Below are 20071 nucleotides of genomic sequence, written 5' to 3' on the forward strand. Positions count from 1 at the left end.
AGAGCAAGTTTTGTTTATTGCTCATTAAACTGACAAATAATTCACAGCACAATCTATATAAATAAAAACAGAGAACAGAGTTGACATAGTGCACTCAGTGTGCCACCGCTTGTTTTTTTCCAGAGCTAGGGGAGCTCAAACAACTTATTGCTGCACAATTTAGAGGCTTATATAAATGTATTAACCCTCATCCCTTTAATTGGACTGAGGGGATTTATTTGTCTGAGATTGATGTAAGGACTAAGAAGTTTTCAGAGCTTTTACTTCAGTAAAACTTTTACAACACTGTCTCCGTGACAAGTAAAAGGTCCTTGTATTCAGAATACTACTCAAGTAAAAGTACAAATATATTTCCAGCAATAAATCCTTAAAGGACAACACATTTGTTATGCAGAGACTTTCCCTGTGGTTGTTATACTGTTACACAATACACTGAATTATTGATACTGACTCATTCAATATTGTGTATGATCTCGGATGTGTCATATGTTATAAACTGGTGTGTGTAAGTAAATTAAAGCAAAGTCACCATTAGCTGGAGTTCCCAATTGAATTCAGCAGACTGAAAAGTACAATATTTCCCTCGTCAATGTTGTGTTAGTACCATAAAATTGAAGCAGTCAAGTAAAATACAACACAATTAAAGTATTTGATTAAATATACGGTACTTAGTTATCCTCCACGTGGGACCATGTAAGAGATCCACCCTACACAGCAAAGAACTTTCAGGGCCAACAACTGACCAAGATTTATCGCTTGTAGTCTTTATCTCTGGTCTACAGTTCTGCTTCCAGACAGTGAGAAACTCTCTCCTGGCTAAACGTTGATGTTTCTATTCTCCCAGGATCAGCCTCCAACTACGTGCCAGCAGTTTGCAACGGCCGAGAGGTGGTGGACTCCACAACCTCCTCTTTGTGAAAGAGGCTCCTCTGGAAGCACAAGAGACCGTCCCACCATCACTCATCCCTCCATCAAACAGGGCTGTGTACGGCGGAGCCCCCCCCCCCCCCCCCCCACCCCCACCTCATGCCATTCAACATGCTGTGGAGAGATAACTCTGTCTGGGGTGTAGGCTGACTCACGGTGGCCAGGGTAACTTCAACTGTGAAAGCTACAGTAAACGACGTTCCTACAGCGAGCAGTATGTATGAAAATGTAAAGCCTTTTTGTATAGATTTAATATGCTGTGATCTCTTTGGTTTACAGATAGATGTGATTAAATGCACTGTGCCTTGTTGTCAAATGGGTGGTTGTGAAGCAATAGTGTTACACAAAACAAAAAGGCTGTTCTTATCTTGTGCTGTGAATCTATCCAGATGTTTTAGACATTGACAAAAAAAAATAAGAGCTATGAAATTAATTTAGCCTTTGTGTTATACAAAATGTGACTTACCATTGTGAACGTGATAAAAAACTAGGCAACTAGACAATATAAAGGACATGTGTTACTGTAGAGTGTTGTTACGGTGTGCTTTCTTGTAATTTATGTAAATAAAATATTTTTTTTAATATTAAAAGATTAAACATCAGTGTCTGTGTTCACATATCAGACATTCACTCAAAACCCCAATAAATTACTCAATAACTTAGTTTAAAAAAGAAAATCTTTTGCCGTGTAGCAACTACCAAGACTTTTATTTTGTGCTCAGATCTCTGAACTATAACTACTGATGTAACTAGTTGTGTAAGTGTACACATGTACAATGGCTATAAAGACCAAATTCAAAAACTTGGATTTCATCTTTTATACTGATTGGTGTTTCCTGATATTAAATTGTAATAACCATCTGAACAGAACCGACCCACTGTCTTCCAGGTCCGACCCAGACTTCCAAATCAAATGTCACTGTAAAGGTGGAAAATATTTATTTTTCCTTCTTAACATTTATGCAGTGTACGTGCCATTATGAAATGAAGAAACATTAGCGGGAAAATGTAAGAAAGTACAAATGTGAAATCAACGAGGTTTGATATAAACTGGTGGATAAACAAAGACATGACATGGGCAGTTTTTAAACCTTTAATTTACAAAAGAAAAGACACCTAACAGTCCACTACTCAGCCATTTTGTTTTCCTCTGGATTAGGAGGCTTCCTTTTGAGAGGAATAATATAGATCCCATTCTTGGCCTCTTTTAGCCTCCACCATCGGCCCAACCTGAACAAATAGAGACAGAAACTGAGAATCAAGAGGCACAAACACACTACATCAGAGAATTTAAAGAACAATTTGAAACAAGAAACAAAAAAATGGATCATAGCTCGTTTTATGACCTTATCTCCTTTACAGTGTGAGAATGAAGTTTCAAAGTGTGACACACACAGTTCTGAGGATGTCCAAATATAAATGCTGGTGGCTAACCCTCTTCATGTGGTGTCTCACACTTTCCTACATACGTGTGTGAGTGAAAAGAGTGAATCAATGTACATCCGACACTGACCAGGGACAACACGGTCTAATATTGTAAATATTGTGCAAGATCACAATCACATTAAACTGTCAAGTTTGGATTTGGCCCATAACCTTGCCCGAGGAGGCTTTGTTGTTGGGATTCCTATTACAGAAGGAAATTAAATCTCACTCCATCCTTCAGGTTATGTTCTGAATGTCAGCTCCGATTGTAATCACAGTTGTTTTTATGAACTTCGGGCGGCAGAGAAACCCTTGTTTCAAACAAGTTCTGAAAATCCAATTAAAACAATATTTGTGGAGTTGTTTAAAAATCAAATTAAGGTCAGATGATTTACGCAGATGGGTCTCAATTTATTAATCAAATCAGATGTTAAACTGAGTTTGTGAGCTGGCTGGACAAGAAGCATGACATATAGTTACATGCATATAGAGGAACTACTCGAGTTCAACAACATGACCGTACTGCCCTGGGATATACAGTCAACCATCATCTAGTCTAGTTTACTGTTTGGGTTCTGAACTGGCTCTTTCTTGGAGAATCATTTTTTGTTTATACAGAATTCAGTGAGGAGAATTATTCCCACACCAGTGAACATAAATATAAAACCTAAAATACTGTTTCCTGGTGTAAATAAATTTCTTACGTCATTTGAAGATACCATCACTGCGAAAGTGAGGCTGCACTGACCGAGGCCGACAAATGGATCATCACTGCCCTCCGGTGGACATATCGTTCACTGAATGTGAAACCTAGACTCGCGTTTATTAATTGACAGCAACTCCACAGACAGTTTCCATGGAAACATGACCCTGAGTTCAGTTACCTGTGCTCCTGTCCCACTCCTGCCACCAAGAATTGCCCGGAGCTCGAAAACTTCAGGCTGTTGACGAAACCAGACTGGACGTGGTGGAGGGCGAGAAAGCAGATGGATAAATAACATATAACTGAGGTGGCTGCCAGAAAAAGGCATTGTACATGTACATGTTGAGTATAATTTTATAGTATAGTATAATGTAAAGAGAAGAGGGGGTAAGAGCTCACCACTGGTACACTGAACAGTCGCTCCAGCCTACGGTAATACTGGCCACACTTCCAGAGCTGCACATGCGAGTTGTGTGAACCTGTCCAGAAAGAAACATCGTTGCTGGGTTATTAATAGACACCATAACATTATAGGTACGGCTTAGGTAAAAAGAAGTGAACCCGGTGTTACGTTTACAAGTGCGTAGGACACTTAATCAAGACTGAAATGCATTAATTATGTTGAATAAATTAGCCTTTATAAGAGATAACTGTGAAAAGAGTTAATTTAAAGTGTCCTGCACATTTTAATTTTTTTGTTTTTGTTTTTAAAAAAGCTTCTAAAGACGACTCTCACAGCTAGAGGCACCTGAGGCGACGGTATCCGAGTTTTGAAGCGCAGCTACTGATGCGACCCAATGAGGCTGCTCCAGCGCGGCATCACCATGGCAACCGTGAGCCTGCTTCACTGTGCTGAGAGGCTTCTTCTTGTTGACACTCCAAAGAGACACAGAGCTGAGGACGTTCAGAAAACAATTGAGAGAGGGGCAACATGAGTGGATCTGTAAGCACGACATTGGTCCCGGAAATTAAACTGCAACTAATATCTCACCCATCATCAGCTCCTGTTATCATGTGCTCCTCGTTTATCAGCTGGATACAATCGATTGAACTCCTGTAGGAGCACAGAATAATAGAACAAAGATAGTGTCAGTATTTCAGATTTTATCATGAGTGTCAGAGGTGTCAGTTTGTGTCATTTAACCAATGCAGAGCAGATTATTGATAATTCATACGGCATCAAATATTGACAAAAAGCCGCAAAATATTTCCAATTTAAATCTTTGGCCTGCAGTGGAACAATAAGAACCTCGATAAAGGACAGTGGGACTGTGAAACCCCAACCTGCTGTCATGTTACTTTGCTAATTTAACAAAACTCATTTTTCATTTCACAGTTAACGCATACAATTGTTATTCTATTAAAAGTTTTGGCAAGCTCTTTATTTTTCCAACATTAAAATTACGTTTTGAAAAGTTTTGCATTTTTCTTGTCTATACTTACAACTGCATTTGTCGTGTGACTATTGAGATCCTGAAGAAGTGATCGTGCCACACCACGTTGTAAACTTGCACAATTTTTTTACTCTTTTCACCTCATTTCTTTTTATTGTTGTTATAATCCCTGCACCGTCATCTAAAATGCTTAATATACTTCTCCCTTTTTTTTTTTTAATTAACAAGTTTCTTACTTGGTCACAACCATCATGACACAGAAACAGACGACAGACACAAAGAGACTCACTCGTGGCCGTGGAAGACGAGCTGAGACTCCTCGGCTATCTTCCACACCCTCACAGTGCGGTCCCGTCCGCCTGCTGTCACACAGCGCTCACGGCTCAAACTGTCCAGTCCTGTGATTGCGTCCTGATGCCCAAAGCTGCAGATTCAAAGATTTAGTTAAATTCACTCTTTCAAGACGAGTGATTTGGCAAGGGATAGATTATCTTCTGATTAGTTACTCACAGAGTTTCCACGTATGCATTCTCATCCACATTCCAGACCTTGATTGAGCGGTCATGAGATGCGCTGTACAGATCATGAGTTCCCTTCCTGAAAGAAAGACCCTAAGAAGAAAGAAAATTTAAGACACACAGGAGGACTTTTGATAGAAGTAAATAAAAAAGATGATAAAATATACAACTGAGAGAGAAAGAAGGAGAGTGCATACCGACACAGGGCCTTTGTGTCCTGTGAATTTATAGAGATGTTTACAGGTTTCTCCCTCCCAAATCATGATCAGTTTGTTCATGTCTCCAGTCGCCTTAAAAATGTGGAGAAAGTCATATAACATCATATAACAATAAGATGATGCTCTTATCAATGCTGGCTTAATATGCAGGTTACAAAAAAAAGACGAGGGCAGATTATACCAACTCACTAAGTATTTTCCATCTGATGATATGTCCATGCACAGGATGTGTGCTGTATGTCCAACATGCCGATCCTCTGTACCTTTCCTTCCACCAGGTATCGTGTGCAGTTTCTTCCCACTCTCAACATCCCCTTAAGATACGAAAAAAGAAAAAAAACAACTGAATTAAGACTTTGCAACTATAAGACACTTTTAAGAAAATGGCTTTCACAGGGTTTTCCTTGTATACTCACACTTAATGATGGAGCAGTCTTTGGCGGCAGAAAAGATGCACTTGTCATCAGGGGAGATGACCAGACAAGTAATTGGAAGTTTGTGTCCTCTCAACACCCGGATCTCTGAAGCATCTGGCTGGATGAGCTAAACCACAGAAAAGAAGAATCAGTTTGTTCATAAGCAGTTTTTACCACATGTTGAAATCAAGTAATTAAAATGTCCCGTACTCACATCTTTGGCAATAAGTCGCTGAAGTTTTCCTTTTTGTTCAAGCTGAGGAGAACCACATACAAGATACATAAATGATCATGTAAATTAGATCCAAAATGATTGACTGTTCGTGACCGTCTCCTAGCTTCTAAAAAAACTGGTTCACTAACACAAGATCTGATTTCTTATAAAAGGTTGTATTTCAAATATATATATTTTTTTTTTACCAGCTCAGAGTTCGACTCATCAGGAATTTAAGTGTCTGGCCAATGAAATGGAATAACTGACATGAGTGGATGCTGATTCAGGAAGACGGAACCCGTGGATATCTTAAGCCATGATGGTCTGCCTATCCCCAGTCTCAGTAGTGTATTTAGCTTGGAGTAATGTTGTCATCTCCCCGCGACTATGACACCCCAAGAGAGACTTCAGCTGCTCACTGATTGTTTCGGCTTGCCACAGATAAGACGGCCTTGATTGGTGTCTGAGAACCAAGAGTTTCTCGGGGAGGATAGACAAAATTCCACGACAGTCAGGAAGAGGATGCTGTGTTGATCGGATGAGTAAGTGCTGGGTGGGGGGTGGGGGCAGCGTTAGGCTTATGAAATAGGATCATGGCCCCAGTGGCAATTACACCCTTGTCAAAGATGCTGATATCGTCACAGAAGACACTTCTCACCACATCTTCTTCGAGTCGTCCTGCAACCAGATCCGTCTCAAAGTCATCATCTTCTGCTTTATTATCATCTGACGAGAAAAGACATCACACAATAAACATACACACGTGCCCGACTACAACGTTAGGCCCCGAATGGCGCATGGGTAATGTGTATATGGGCTCACCTGCTTCCTTCAACTGTTCAAGGTAAAGTTTGGCTAATCTGAGCTTCTTCTCTTGGGGCGTTTCCGCATAGTCGATGTCCTCGACGGGCTGTCTCTTCCTGGGCACCACGGGACTGAGCAGACAAAACAGAGCAAGTTCACAACTGCCAGACAAGAAATCAATGTCGTCCCTTCACAATTCACAGAAGTGAGCACAGGAAATCCACCTCTCCGCCTCGGAGTCGCTGGAGATCTCTTCGTTGAACTTGGCGTTGGGTTTCTTCGCCCGCACTTTGCTCTTGGCACCGGAGTCGCCATCGCCCTGCAGCGGGAGAAAACAGGAGGATCGACACGATTCACGAGGAGGTTTCATAAGTTCATAAAACAGAGGAAGTTGTGTTTGAACACAGCTGGTGAGTAGCATGGACCCAGCCGCTGCTTTAGCTAAATAGCTAACAGTCGTGCAAACGTACCTTTCGTTTTGGCGCCGATATACTTTTCCCCTTTTTGGAAAATTTTGAGTTTTCTTTTGTCTTTATGAAAAAAGACGACGACATGGTAAAAAAAAAAAAACCTACTCGCACAGTTTCAACCTGAGCGAGCTGCCTGTACAAGTCAACACTGAACCCACATGGGTACACGCCAAGCGAACTAGGAAATCCATGCTAGGTTTTCAACGGGACGCCGATTGGCTGCTAGTATCGTGATCTTCACGTTGTCCCGCCTCTTGCTGAAACTCCGAATTTCCATTGGTTCAATCAGGAATTTTGCCGAGCAGGAAACTGTACGTGGGAAAATCCTTCCCTCGGGGAATGAGTTTTCGAACATCTGTTCCGCACACAATTGTAAAAAATATAAACACGGCGATATTATCAACATGTGTTCCTCACTTACTGGAAGATAAACACATGTGAAGCATTTCGCACGTATTAAACCGCAAACATTTTGCGCGGCTGTTTCAAACGAGCCGCAATTGTGTAGGGATCTATGTACTGCACTACTGCAGTAGTACTACTACTTCCTCTACTACGCAGTATTTTTTTCATTTACTGCGCTTGTCTTTGTCCTCAGCCAGTGTCGTTACTGTCCGTCCCCGAGGTCGAGCTGAGCGGCCAGGTGAGCCTCCTCCGAACACGACGCACATGTATCGATGGTGTATTGAACGTCAGGTTGTGTCACTCAGTGTCTCCAGCTGGAGTCAGTGTGGACAGTAGTACTGTGGGTGTGAGGACGGAGGGAGGGGGGGAGGGGTGCAGCAGGAACAAAGTTGTCATCCTTGTCTCGCAGTGAACTGAGCTTTTAATAGTCAATAAAGGAGACGGCTTCAAAAGTTTGAATCAAAGTTGGACTTCAGCCTGTGCAGAAAAGCAATGCTTGATGAGTCAGCTCACCACATCTGCCCTCTCTCTTCAGAGTATCTGTTGTTTTCTTTTTGTTTAGATCCCCCCCACCCCCCCCTCATCCCCATGCCACCCAAAAGAGGCGCAGGAACGACTCCAGCACCACAGCCGCCAATGAAGATGATAAAGGTCACGGGTGCACAGGAGTTTGGCTGTGATCCAGAGGAGGACAAGTACGTGCTGCCCGAAGAGTCCAACTACTCACCGTTCCCAAACAACGAGGTGATGGGAATTTTTAATGTTTAATAGAGCTTCAAAAACAAACAAAAAACCTTACCGTACACGGAAAATGTTGAGCTGATCTCTTCTCATGTGGCAGAATGACACCATTGAATTTGACGAAGAACATGTCGCAAGTCCCGGCATCAGGACGGACACCATCAGTCTCCTCATGAAAATAGAGCAGCTGCAGGCGCAACTCAAATATGAGCGCAGGTGTCGAATTTTGGCCGAGAGAGAACTGAGGGAGCTGAAAGGTGGGTGGAAAAAAACAAAGACGTATTCATCAATTCATATGCTAGAAATAGATGCAAATGTCGAGGTCACAGTGATAATCGCCTACTCCACCAAGGTAATCTCTGTCATACTTAGAGGGCTGAATGACACAAAGAGAAGGTTGTAGTCTATGATTGAAGACAGATTACACACGTTGCATTTTTAAGGTGCTTTTTTAGACAAAAAATAAATAAAATAACAAAAGCAAATTAAAGGTAATGCCCTAATTTCCCAGAAGGTTCCTTGGAAGTAAAGTGCAGTCTGATGCTAGTTAAAAGGGAACATAGGGACAGTGTTTAACTACACCATTCTGGACCCCAGAGTCACATGAACCTACAAAAATGAACATTTTCTACAGTGGCATATTCACTGTAAAATACTTTGATAATCAAGTATTGAAAGATGAATTTAATTATTGTCAACCTGCATTCAAATTGAGCTTATTTTTTTCCTTATAAACGATATTGAATTACATTGATATTTCTCGAAATTGTCCCCATAAATATGAAAATCTTGGAAATATGTGACCTAGTTAAATAAAGGGGATTTATTATCCTTCACCAAAGTTACATACCAGTAAAGTAGTGTAGAGAAAGTGTTGAAATAACATCTGGACTGTATTGTAAGGAAATAGTAATGTAATTGAACACTATTTTGAGAGTTTGGTTGTTATGCGGGGGGAATTTTGATTTCAGATCTTAGCATTCTTAAAATCCTGACAGCAGCTCTGATTCTAGGCTATAAACATACAATGTAATGAATTGAATTATTCAAATAATAAACCTGCTCCAGTGTCAACATGTCAACGATGATTCTGCACTTTTTGCAGAGATGAACAGTCTCATGATGCAGATGAGGCACACGGCACATGAATTGCAGGTCACCCTGGATCACGTTCTCCATGGAGGCGAGGTGGGAGTTGCACCGCAGAACTCTCAAGACGAAAACATGTCTTTCCTGCCTGAGCCTGAGATGGAGATGAGAGCAGTTCATAATATCCCAGAGGTCAGGGCTCTTATGTTCCGTGTCTTCTAATGACGGCACAATTTTGGGAAGATTGAACTAGCTTACTGTCAGTGCTCCTGTTTCAAGATGTTGCTTGTTTTTAATATAAAATTCACGAATAGTAGACAATTTCATAAAGATTCAACTATTAGCGCATCTTAAAGCATTTTTTCAGAACCTTTTTTTCTTCTTCTTTTTGGCCTCAGGACGACCAAAACTATCTGTTTCTCTCTGAGAATCTCCGAGTGCCGAAAAATCTCTATGAGCGCATTGCAGAGATCGGAGACTACAAGAAGTACACTTCAGCGCTGCTGATGATACTTTTTGACAGAGAGACCTTGGCCACGCACTCTCTGCAGGGCCGGAGGAACACCTTCACAGGAGAGGATTGCCACAAGCCTCAACTACCGCCTGAGATCCTCAGAAGTATAATTGGTGAGATACAGGACACTTGGTTATTAATGAACTTTGAGCACACAATACTGCTCACTGTTCAATTTCCTAAAAAGTTTTTTATTATGTTTCTTTTTCCAGATCATGTGACAGTCAAGTTTGGTGTTGATAGCAGCCAAATCAAAACCGCAATCCGCACAAAGTTGAATAATGAGGACAAACTATTAAAGAAGAGGCTGGGTTTGGGTAAACCTGAAAACAAAGCGACAGTTGATCAAAGCTTTTGCCAAGATGCATCACTCCTGCCTGAAAATGAAGCGGTTAAAAATGACTCCCGCTTATAGCATTTCACATCTGCATTTATTTGTGGGTTTGTTGGTATTAATGTCTGATAGAAATGTGTGATTGATTACCTTTCTTAATCCACATCTAGTTTATTCACTTATGGAATCTAGTGCTTGTAGTCAATTTTTTTTAACCTTTTTTTTTCAGAATTCTTTGTTTGTCTATTGTTCTGTATGTTCAAAAAGTGTTACGTTTAACCTGGTGACTCAACCAAGCCATCGAGCTGCTCCATAGAATGTCATGTGTAAGCAACAATTAAACGTTTGTAGTTAATCTGAGGCAGCAGGTGACTGTGTCACTGTTTATGAAGTAGATCTTTGTCAAACATACATGTACCACATTTTAATCAGTTGGCCTTTGTGTGTTTGAAAGTAGGAAATCTTTGAAATGTTTAATATAATAGAGATCTCGTTTGTATTTTGTCGTTCTTTACAAAATGTGCAATTGCATCAAGTGATATTGTTTTTCCAGAAAAAAATCTTTTGGGAGTTTTAGAATAAGCCAGGAGTGTTAATAATAATCCTGCTTCTGCAACACATCTACTACTCTACGTGTCTGTTTGTTGTGCTTCACTATGTAAGGGGCAATAAACGTTTGGAACAGATTTCCCTCCATCAGTTGCGGTTAACTCTCAACGGGAATATCATTTTGTTTCACCGGCAAACAACAGATGTCAGTGCTGAGCTCTGTTTCAAGCTCATCCTCGAGCATTGGTCCACTAACCCAAAAGGTACAAACTTGTTGTGAAGTGAAAGTTTCTATCACATGAGGGGGAAATATTTAAGACATGGGATCAACTCCCTTTAAAGAAGGAGTGTGTGTGTGTAAAAATGGTGAATGCACCAAGCAAGCCTGAGCGATACTTCAGTGTCTACATTCTCTCAGAAGCTCTGGGGAGGAGAATAGAGGAGCATAGTGGACAGTGTGTGACAGTCACTGCCACATACTGACTGATGAAAGACAGAGTGTGTGTGGTTACTGTGAGTGGATGTCGGTTTGACAGAGTCACCTTCTCTTGAAAGATGTGATGGGGGACAATCACCAACAACTGGCTCCTCCCCCCTCCCTTCCTCCAAGCCAGCTGTGCTGTATCACTGAACTCTCAGCCCATCACCTCTCTCTCTCCCTCTCTCTGTTTGTGTCACATCTCCCTCGGGTCTCTTTTTCAAGGCTTGTCTCTCTTTCTCTTTGGGGCGGAAAAATATACAGTTTTCTTCAGATGTTGCAACAGAACAGCACAGTTCCCGAGAGGGCTCTGGGAAGTGGATCAGCACTTCTATAGAGCTGGAAGCAATCCACGAGCACTGACTTCAGAGGATTCAGAATGAGTCATCACAAAAGCTTTGGAAGTACTCAGCTGGACAAGACTCCAAGGAAAACTTTATTTAGTGGGGCTGCAGACAATTTTCACAATTTAAGAGTTGCTAGGTAAGTTTTCCTCTTTCTTGGTGAGACAGAGTTGACTCAGCGGTTATGGAGACAAACCTAATTTTCTATTGCCATATCAAACTTTGATAAGTAGAAAATGAAGATAAATTTGTATGTGGCATTGTAATGAGTTTGCATAAAATGTTCCCAAAGTTCCACTGTGCATTACTGTGCGCTCTGTGTAAAGTCCTGGAACATGATGTTGTTGACCAGTAGGATTGGGAAATAATAATCAAATTTTCCAGTTTTTCATTTAAAAAAAAGAACGATACCTCACTATCTGTTACTATCTTAATGCATATAATCAATTCACATATTATTTTTTTGTTTGTTGTCATCACGGTTGTTTGTTTTTTAAGTTTCTTATATTTTATATTTTTGATCACGGCCATTAAAACAAATTATATAAAGTACATATTTTTGGGGATATAGAGAAATTGGTAATCATTTGTATTATATCAATTCAAATACAATACAACCAATTTGTTACCATTACTGAAAAAAAAAGCCACCAAAGAGTGTTGGATTAAGGAGTTTCCCTGTACAGGTTATAAAGCATGGCAACAGATTTGTGAGAGATTAAAAGACCTGCATAATCCCCTCATCCTCATTATAATGTAGAAAATAATTTCATTTTATGGCGATTTCATTCTGCTTTTTGATAAAAGGTAGCAACAGAGGGAAACAACAGCAGAGGCAAAAATTCATAGCATGTTTTTGGTCATGAATTAATCATAAGAAAATGTTAAAAAAAAAGAAAAGAAAGACTGGAAATGACTGGTATAGCTGAAGACGATAATCCCCTCCAGAAGGAAAACGTGGACTTTAAGGACGTAGCATATGCTGTGCTGAAGCTGCAGCAGGATGAAAACGAGGACAACCCCACTTACATAATGTGCATGAAAATGTACACGTCCATGTGCTCCGTCGTGGGGATAAATGTGAGAGCGAACGCGGAATGCAAATAGCTGTCCACCAGAGAAGATTACAGCAGGGAAAGAGCATCAGTGGATCGCTGGCAGCGAGCGTGCACATGTATTTAGGACACAGCATCTTCTACGTTATGAGCACAAGACGGGTAGATACTGGACATGCAGCAACACAGACAGGGGAGAAATTAGGACGATTTTAAATCACATTTGCTACATGGTGTTTCAGTGAACACATAAAATGTGTTGAGTCAATGCGTGTTGGTTGTGTCCTTTTTGATAAGAACCTGCACAATGTTTGGGGGTCAGACTCTTTGATGGCGTGGTGCAGGGTGACTCTGAGCACATACTGATCAATGTCGCCAGTTCACTGCAGCTGGGCTAAAACAAGCACACTCATTATCTTTCATTTCAAAAGGACGCGCACGAACGGAGGAGAGACAGGGTGTCCTCCATGAATTATTCCTATTGATCCAGTCTCTCCTCCACCAAACAGAGAGAGAAAGAGAGAGAGAGCGTTCCCTCTAAAATATCCCCACAAATTATTCTATGAACATTCATTGACTAACTATCCAATAGCTTTAAGGTATGTGCATGTACTGTATGTGTTCTCTTTGCGGTTGTGATAATACAGTGAGGATCCGTGGATGTTTGATGGGATGAAAACTGATGGGCAAAAATAATTTCTGTACGATGTACAGTGATGTCTTTTGTGGCTCATGAGGAGCTATGTCAGTCCCGGTGATGTCATTGTGATGTGATAATGATAATAATAATACATTTTATTTGTCGGCGCCTTTCAAGACACCCAAGGACACCTTACAAAACATGAACAAAACATTAATAATAGCACAGCAAATATATCAATAGTAAAATCAGGTGACTAGTTCAAAACATTCTAGTCAATGAATCAAGGTGATATTGTTAAACACATTTAAAGCAATAAAATTAAGGTAGACATGGTGGAAGTTATGTTGGGTAAGCTAATCTAAACAGATGTGTTTTGAGTTGTGCTTTGAATTGGTCAAGAGAGTCCAGTTGACGGATGTGAGGTGGAAGAGAGTTCCAAAGGCTCAGGGTTATGTCAACTTGGGTCCGTACATTGTAACAGAAAGCGTTGTTTTGTTTGTTTCTGTAGCAGGCAGCTAGCAAAAGACAAAAACTCTAAGACCTGATTGTACACAACCAGCATTAAACAGCCCACAGACACAGTTAGCTGCCTGCCAAAGGTCCCTCAAGAATCGGTGGAGAACTGCCATTTTGGAGCCTCCGGTTTAGTCATTTGTGGGAGAGAAAACCAGAAACCAGACGTAACCATATTTGGAGGAGCAGGGGGTTGGGCCTGCACTGAGAGCTTTCACGCCCCCAGTGCATGCTGTGCTTTATGATCAATTTTACTCTGAATGGGACCATCGTTTACAAAATGAACATCATGCTGTATTGAGGAAGACTTGAAACGAATGATTGAGACTTTAAACTACTCCTGCAAATGTTTACTGATGTGATGAGTTGAGTCATTCTCTCATAGGCCGCTATAGAAAGTGACTTCTTTTTTTGCAAACATTGGAGTCCATCAAGTGAACCCTAACAGGACTCCAAATGAATGATAAAAATGTTGCTCTGTGTCTGCTCTTTGCTAGCCCGTGATATTATGTCAGTGTTCTGGTCACAGGTCTTTTCCACCTCCCCAAAGTGACAAAAAAGAATCAGCTAATGCAATTTATCCAGTTTTTATTGAACAGCAGTTTCCATTAATATTAATTATCCTGTTTTAATGGACTGTATCTTCTCTTCACAGGAGTGAGGTGTGTTTCATTTGATGTCTGAAGGGTCCTTACGCCTCATCGCTGAACAATGGGGGAGTCTGGAATACAGATGTGTGCTTTGAAACCTTTATTATGAATCATGGAGGAAAACGGTTCATCTGCGACCCCTGACCACAATGACAGCACCACCGCTTGGGCACCGATGCCCTCAGCTCCCAGCCGACACCTGGGCACTCTCCCCAACCACCAGACACGCTTTAAGGACTTGAGCGGGATATTTTTCATGGTGACCATGAATGTTCTGGCACTTCTGGCCAACACCGCTGTTCTGGTCGTTGTCATAAAAGCACCTCATCTCAGGAAATTTGCCTTTGTTTGTCACCTGTGTGCAGTGGACCTGCTGTGTGCCATCTTGCTCATGCCTCTGGGGATCGTGTCGAGCTCTCCGTACTTTGCTGGTGTGGTGTTCACTGTGCTGGAGTGTCAGGTGTATGTATTCCTCAACGTAGTCCTCATAGCCGCTTCCATCCTCACCATCACGGCCATCAGCGTTGAGCGTTACTACTACATTGTCCACCCGATGCGCTACGAGGTGAAGATGACGCTGAAGCTGACCGCGGCCGTCATGGTGATGGTGTGGGTGGCCTCTGCCGTGCTGGGCTTGTCCACTGTGTTTGGGTGGCCGTCCTACGGCAGCCTGAGCACCATCAGTGCCGCACACTGCTCACTGTATTGGAGCAACACTGAACACAGGCGGGTCTTCTCTGTGCTCTTCAGTGTCACCTGCTTCTGTCTGCCCGCTGCTGTGATTTTTGCTGTCTACTGTAACGTATACAAGGTGGCCCGCGTTGCTGCCCGCCAGCATGGCCCTCTGCCCTCGTGGACGAATAATCAACTGAAGCTTCGCTCCGACTCGATAAACAGCCAGACTACAATTATCACAACCCGCAACGCCCCACGCAGGATTATGCGCGATCGGCCTTTTGGTGGTGGAAAAGCCGCTCTCACTCTGGTGCTCATCGTTGGCCAGTTCCTGATCTGTTGGCTGCCTTACTTTGCCTTCCAACTCCATCTGACACTACATGCAACACCCACGGTCCCCGTGGACCTGGAGGAAGTGGTCACCTGGATGGCCTACTCCTCCTTCGCTATTAACCCCTTCTTTTACGGGCTTCTTAACCGTCAGATCAGGGAGGAGCTTTGTAAGCTGAGGCGATGCTACTCGGCCCGGCCCGCGGAGCTGGCTATCTCCAGCCACGAGGGCTCGGGCCACGAGAACTTCCTACAGTTCCTCCACAGGACCAGCTGCACGTTGGAGACAGGAGCAAGCTTTGCCACACCTAGTCCTAGAAGCACCCTGGATCAGAGTGGGCAGGCAGGCTTCAGGATACCGGGACAGATCCCAGAGGAGTTCGGTTAGAGACGTACCTCACTGTTGTGCCACAGGATTAATACTGTGCTAAAAAAAGATAAAATACAGCATCAAGAAATGAACACATGTTTCGTCTCTGAAACTTGACAGACTTTTATCCTTTTTTTTATCACTCAAGAAGAAATACAAATGTTTTGTTGTTATTGTTTTTGTGGTAAACCTAGAAATTATGCAATGACTTATTTATAAGGAGCACTTATATCCAGTTAATGGATCTGACTACTATGTCGCAAATGATGGATTTACAATCTACCAAGGATGAGAGTGAGCAGTAATTCACTCTTATAACAAAAAGAAATTGAGGACATTTTTGGGGTTTTTATATGACGTACAAATATACCAGCAATATTCTTTATACAAGCACATATTAATTCAGTGCTGTCATGTTGTATTTATGTCACAGACATTTTTAAACTTTATTTATTGTACTCAAAGAAGAGTCGCATCACTTTTGTTCAAGAATATGTTGTTTCATATTGATTTGATTGTGCAAATAAACACTGGTTACTTTGATCTTTACATGTAAATCATAGTTACTAATCATTTACTCCTACTCTTTACCAGCTTGCTTACATTGCCAGCAAGTAATACACCATGAACAGAGACAGCTCAAAAAATATACTGTATGCGACTTCCCAGTCGATCATTTAAATGTTTTTTCTCTTCATTCATTTTCTGACAGCTTTAAAGCTCTAAAGCCTTTTAAAACTGAGTTATCAACAGCCAGCTTCCGCTCTCAAATTCCCAGTCGAAGAATTGTATCAAAGTCACTTTGGATAAGTGTGCCAGCTGGATTCCCACCGCACTCTGAAACACTGAAAAAGCACTAAAATGAGGCAAATGCACCAGTAACATTATACTTGCATGTGCATCCTTTCATAAATACGTTTGACATTTTGTCTCTGTATAGACGAGCTGTGAGTACTGACCTCCATGTTTATGAACCTGCGACTAAGACCAGAGCCCAGTTAACTCATGATTATATAAGGAGAAAATGCCATTCCAGCAGAACAGCCGGAGTAGTTGCATTTAATACCTTCTTAATATGTGTACACTGGCAAATGTACCACATTTTCCATGCATTTATCTATGGATGTGACTCACAGCACATTGTGCTAGAGAAAAAAAATATGGCATAAAGTTTTTTCTCATCTAAGTAAGTTAAACATTTGTATTCTACACATATCAACTGAGACAGTTTGAGCACACATTTTCAATGTTTATGTAGTGAATAGTTTGAGGGGAATGTGCAGCACAGATTAGACTTAAAGGATCAAATCGGATAGACGCGCTGATAACACGGTGACAACTGAAAAGAACGCGCCGAGCTAAATTTAGATAAAACCTGTAAACAACATCTACACAGATATAAATGAGTCATCAGATAAACAGATTACACGGAGAAACGTGTAAAAAAAATAAATAATAAAACCTGTCGGCTGTCTCATAGCACTGATGCTGCTCGTCATAGAAGTCAGTGAAGAGAGAAATAGCAATGACAAGACTGTGTGCTGACCGGCAGGAGAAAAGACGCACACACACACACACACACACACACACACACCGAGTAATTTATTGACATCCAGATATGTTAAAAGCAAGATAACGCTGCTATTTTATGGTCTCTGGCTGTTGTGTAAGGGCTGCACAGTATCAGTGCAACTTTGCTAACGGCACTGCGATTATCAAAGCCAACATAATAAAATACAGTCAAGAACAAGCTGTGATGCACACACACACACACACACACACACACACACATACAGTCTGCAAATGATATAACACTCAAAATGACATTTGCACAGATAGGAAACGTGTCATTGGGTCATCGTCACCACCACAGTCGTATAAATGGATGTTTAAGTGAGATGTTTAAAAAAGAAGATATTTAAGGGGTCATTTTTTTCAGTCCACTCTTACATTTTCAATAATAGCTATTATTACAGTAATATCAAAAAATGCTCAGGATGAATCTTGGGTAGGAATATTTTTCATGGCGTCACATGCTGTAGATTCTGAGACAGGGAATTACAGGAACTTCAGGGTCTATAAAGAAGTGTCGCAAACAAACAAGCCACGTTTTATTCCATGAGCTCATATATTCGGTTTCGCATCAGTCTGTGAAAACAAAGGGGAGATACGGCTGATACAAATACACTTCAAAGAGCTGCCTGCTTGTTTCATCGCCCCGCTCCCACAGTGTGTGTACGATTCACTTTCATGAATATTTGAGCCTGAGCGTCTTCATAAGTTGCTCATTAAAGTGAAAGACCTCCCACCTCAGCGGCCACTTCCATTAAATCAAGACAACCACACCAATTGTGCACCTCTTTTTGCAAAGCACATTCACTGTATATCAAACACAAGCCTACTCTCTGTAGAAAAGGAGGATTCACGCATTGAGCTCAGGTCGAGGGTGGTTTTGTTCACATCACCTGTACATAATGGCAACTCCGCTGGAGCGAGTACATTGTGCTGTCTGTTTGCTTTAGACTTGAGGAGCTTCTCTGCTGCTGCTGCTGCACAGACAGCGATAATGAGAGAAGCACTCCGGAGGAATCAAAGGGAGAAGGTGTGATTGATGGGGCCTCTCTGACAGAGCAATCCACATTGTTTCCCTCAAAACAGCAACAGCGTGAGTTCCCTCAGTGCTGCATGTACACGTGCATCACGACAGGTGTTCAACTATCCTCACTGAGTTCACGCGGCACAACCTCATATCCAGTTCACTCGGATCCAACAAACTAAAGAGGAACCCGAAGCCGGGATGAGGCCAAGGAAATGGTCCCGCACATGACCATTTTCAGATTGATGTTGTGATAATGGCAGGGGGGGATTTTCTACAGAGAATCAATTTATAAAAGTAAATTCATCCATTTGTTTTTTCAGTTGGGGAGTTAGATGGGAACCACAGAGATTAGTGGTTGCGACATGACAAATAATCAGTCTGACCTCTTGTGCTGAAAACAGCTGTCTGACATCCCTCATGCAGCACATAAGCTGCTGCTGTTGGAGACCGAGGGGATGAACCGTGGATGGAGTTGAAGTGAAACACTGGGTGCTGTGCGTCTTCGGGCTAAGAGAACAAAGTGATGCCTGCATGCGATGCCTGTCACACCTGTAACTGTATATATTGTTATAAAAAAAAAACCACAGTGAAGAAGATTAGCTGAGTTTTTTCATGTTAAGCTTAATAGAATTAAAAAAAAATAATCACAACCAAGGATGTTTATTTGCAAAGAATTGATTGTTACCTATGTAGATCTTTTAATATCGTGGAGAAATATTCAAATGGAAGAATAAAAACAAAGAAAAGGTGGGCTCGAACATCAAATACAAATGTAGAGAATTTAGTATTAATCTTAATAAAAGATCTAGAAGTAAGCGAGACAAAATACATGCATAAAAAGGGTTAATTCAACCTGTTTGTCTTTTCAAATGGCTGTAGCTGTAGAACGATTTTCCAAAGAGGAGACTGACAAAGATGTCAGGCTGAAACTTATTCAGAATTGCACAAAATAACACCGATGATTACAGAAAATTCTGGAGAAAAGAAATGAAAACGTCCTATTAATGTCCTACTTCATGTGACGTCTTGGTGTGTGACCACTATGGTGCAATTAGCGCTCTCCCCCTTTGACACACACACACGCACACGCGCACACACACACACACACACACACACACACACACACACACTTCCCTGCCGCTGACCTCACCTTTGCAGTCACGGACACAAACAAACCCCATCTGCCGGGGTGTTGCAGTCCATTAGCATACCCTTGTCTCCTGCACCGACACAGGAAACTCTGTCATCAATACATCATGTCCTCTCTCTCTCGCTTGCTCTCTTTTCATCAAGCAGGCATAAAGTATCATCACCATGGAGACTGAGCCCGGGTCATCGTAGAGTAGTTCACTTACACTCAACTTTTTTATCTCTCAACAGATGAAAAGTTTGTTGGTAGAAGTGTGTAACTGTATGTTGATATGCAGTATTTTGTTAATGTGAATAGTTGATTTTTTTTAGAATCATTTCTTTTTGCAAATGGATCACACACAGCAGGGATGTCTCTGAAACTGTCACATTCTTATATTTGCCTTGTGTTATCAGATTATCACATTGCCAGCCGCTGCACTGGGTCATCGTTTTGGGAAGAGGATGATGAGAGCCGTATGAGATGGTGTTGCGATGAAGATCTGGCGAGTAGCTGAGACTCGTGTGATTTGGTCTAACTCTGTGGAGTCATAGCTGGGCCTAT

At 41.5% G+C, this 20071-nt stretch overlaps 4 protein-coding genes across 7 annotated transcripts in view; 3 read left to right on the forward strand and 1 right to left on the reverse strand.

Annotated features, from left to right (window-relative positions):
* Positions 1-3909, forward strand: part of grm2b (glutamate receptor, metabotropic 2b) — a 26545-nt gene extending 22636 nt beyond the window's left edge. The window contains exons 6-7 of one of the 3 annotated variants that reach the window (XR_004793521.2): positions 845-1141; positions 3772-3909. Coding sequence is in view for 1 of the 3 variants with exons in the window: in XM_035631946.2 (XP_035487839.1) it covers positions 845-918 (74 nt within the window). In the remaining 2 variants the exon portion in view is untranslated. Of the gene's footprint in view, positions 1-844; positions 1857-3771 lie in introns of those variants that run through there. The other 2 variants (XR_004793520.2, XM_035631946.2) reach the window with 2 other exon arrangements.
* On the reverse strand, positions 2007-7439 carry rrp9 (ribosomal RNA processing 9, U3 small nucleolar RNA binding protein). Of its 2 annotated transcripts, none has more exons than XM_035631948.2 (15): positions 7090-7439; positions 6844-6938; positions 6638-6750; positions 6474-6541; positions 5816-5857; positions 5602-5728; positions 5375-5499; positions 5165-5257; positions 4960-5060; positions 4739-4873; positions 4047-4109; positions 3792-3949; positions 3455-3534; positions 3237-3310; positions 2007-2157 (listed from the first exon to the last, which is right to left on the reverse strand). In XM_035631948.2, exons 1-15 carry the CDS (start codon positions 7171-7173, stop codon positions 2055-2057), a joined length of 1461 nt encoding a protein of 486 aa, XP_035487841.1. In that variant the 5' UTR covers positions 7174-7439; the 3' UTR covers positions 2007-2054. The 2 variants fall into 2 exon arrangements, with proteins under 2 accessions (XP_035487841.1, XP_035487842.1); XM_035631949.2 differs by having other exon boundaries at positions 3804-3949; positions 7090-7413.
* A 192-nt stretch (positions 7440-7631) lies between these two features.
* LOC118309612 lies at positions 7632-10868 on the forward strand. The gene is made up of 6 exons (XM_035631950.2): positions 7632-7732; positions 8057-8238; positions 8336-8492; positions 9341-9516; positions 9723-9951; positions 10051-10868. The coding sequence occupies exons 2-6, from the start codon at positions 8083-8085 to the stop codon at positions 10251-10253; spliced, it is 921 nt and encodes a 306-aa protein (XP_035487843.2). The 5' UTR covers positions 7632-7732; positions 8057-8082; the 3' UTR covers positions 10254-10868.
* A 523-nt stretch (positions 10869-11391) lies between these two features.
* On the forward strand, positions 11392-16318 carry si:ch211-213o11.11 (probable G-protein coupled receptor). Its single transcript, XM_035632958.2, has 2 exons — positions 11392-11682; positions 14410-16318. Exon 2 carries the CDS (start codon positions 14517-14519, stop codon positions 15795-15797), a length of 1281 nt encoding a protein of 426 aa, XP_035488851.1. The 5' UTR covers positions 11392-11682; positions 14410-14516; the 3' UTR covers positions 15798-16318.
* Positions 16319-20071: the final 3753 nt, after the last annotated feature.

The sequence above is a fragment of the Scophthalmus maximus genome, chromosome 6, assembly GCF_022379125.1.
Source record: "Scophthalmus maximus strain ysfricsl-2021 chromosome 6, ASM2237912v1, whole genome shotgun sequence".
NCBI classification, from domain to species: Eukaryota; Metazoa; Chordata; class Actinopteri; order Pleuronectiformes; family Scophthalmidae; genus Scophthalmus; species Scophthalmus maximus.

What these genes read in the sequence shown, in the direction of transcription:
- rrp9 (XM_035631948.2), bottom strand. Translation starts at nt 7,173, where the DNA reads ATGTCGTCGTCTTTTTTCATAAAGACAAAAGAAAACTCAAAATTTTCC. An exon ending in GACACAAAGGCCCTGTGTCG is followed by an intron (nt 5,061 to 5,164) that starts GTATGCACTCTC and finishes CTTTCTTCTTAG; the next exon opens with GGTCTTTCTTTCAGGAAGGG. An exon ending in AATGCATACGTGGAAACTCT is followed by an intron (nt 4,874 to 4,959) that starts GTGAGTAACTAA and finishes TTGAATCTGCAG; the next exon opens with CTTTGGGCATCAGGACGCAA.
- LOC118309612 (XM_035631950.2), top strand. Translation starts at nt 8,083, where the DNA reads ATGCCACCCAAAAGAGGCGCAGGAACGACTCCAGCACCACAGCCGCCA. An exon ending in CACCGTTCCCAAACAACGAG is followed by an intron (nt 8,239 to 8,335) that starts GTGATGGGAATT and finishes CTCATGTGGCAG; the next exon opens with AATGACACCATTGAATTTGA. An exon ending in GATCCTCAGAAGTATAATTG is followed by an intron (nt 9,952 to 10,050) that starts GTGAGATACAGG and finishes TTCTTTTTCCAG; the next exon opens with ATCATGTGACAGTCAAGTTT.
- si:ch211-213o11.11 (XM_035632958.2), top strand. Translation starts at nt 14,517, where the DNA reads ATGGAGGAAAACGGTTCATCTGCGACCCCTGACCACAATGACAGCACC.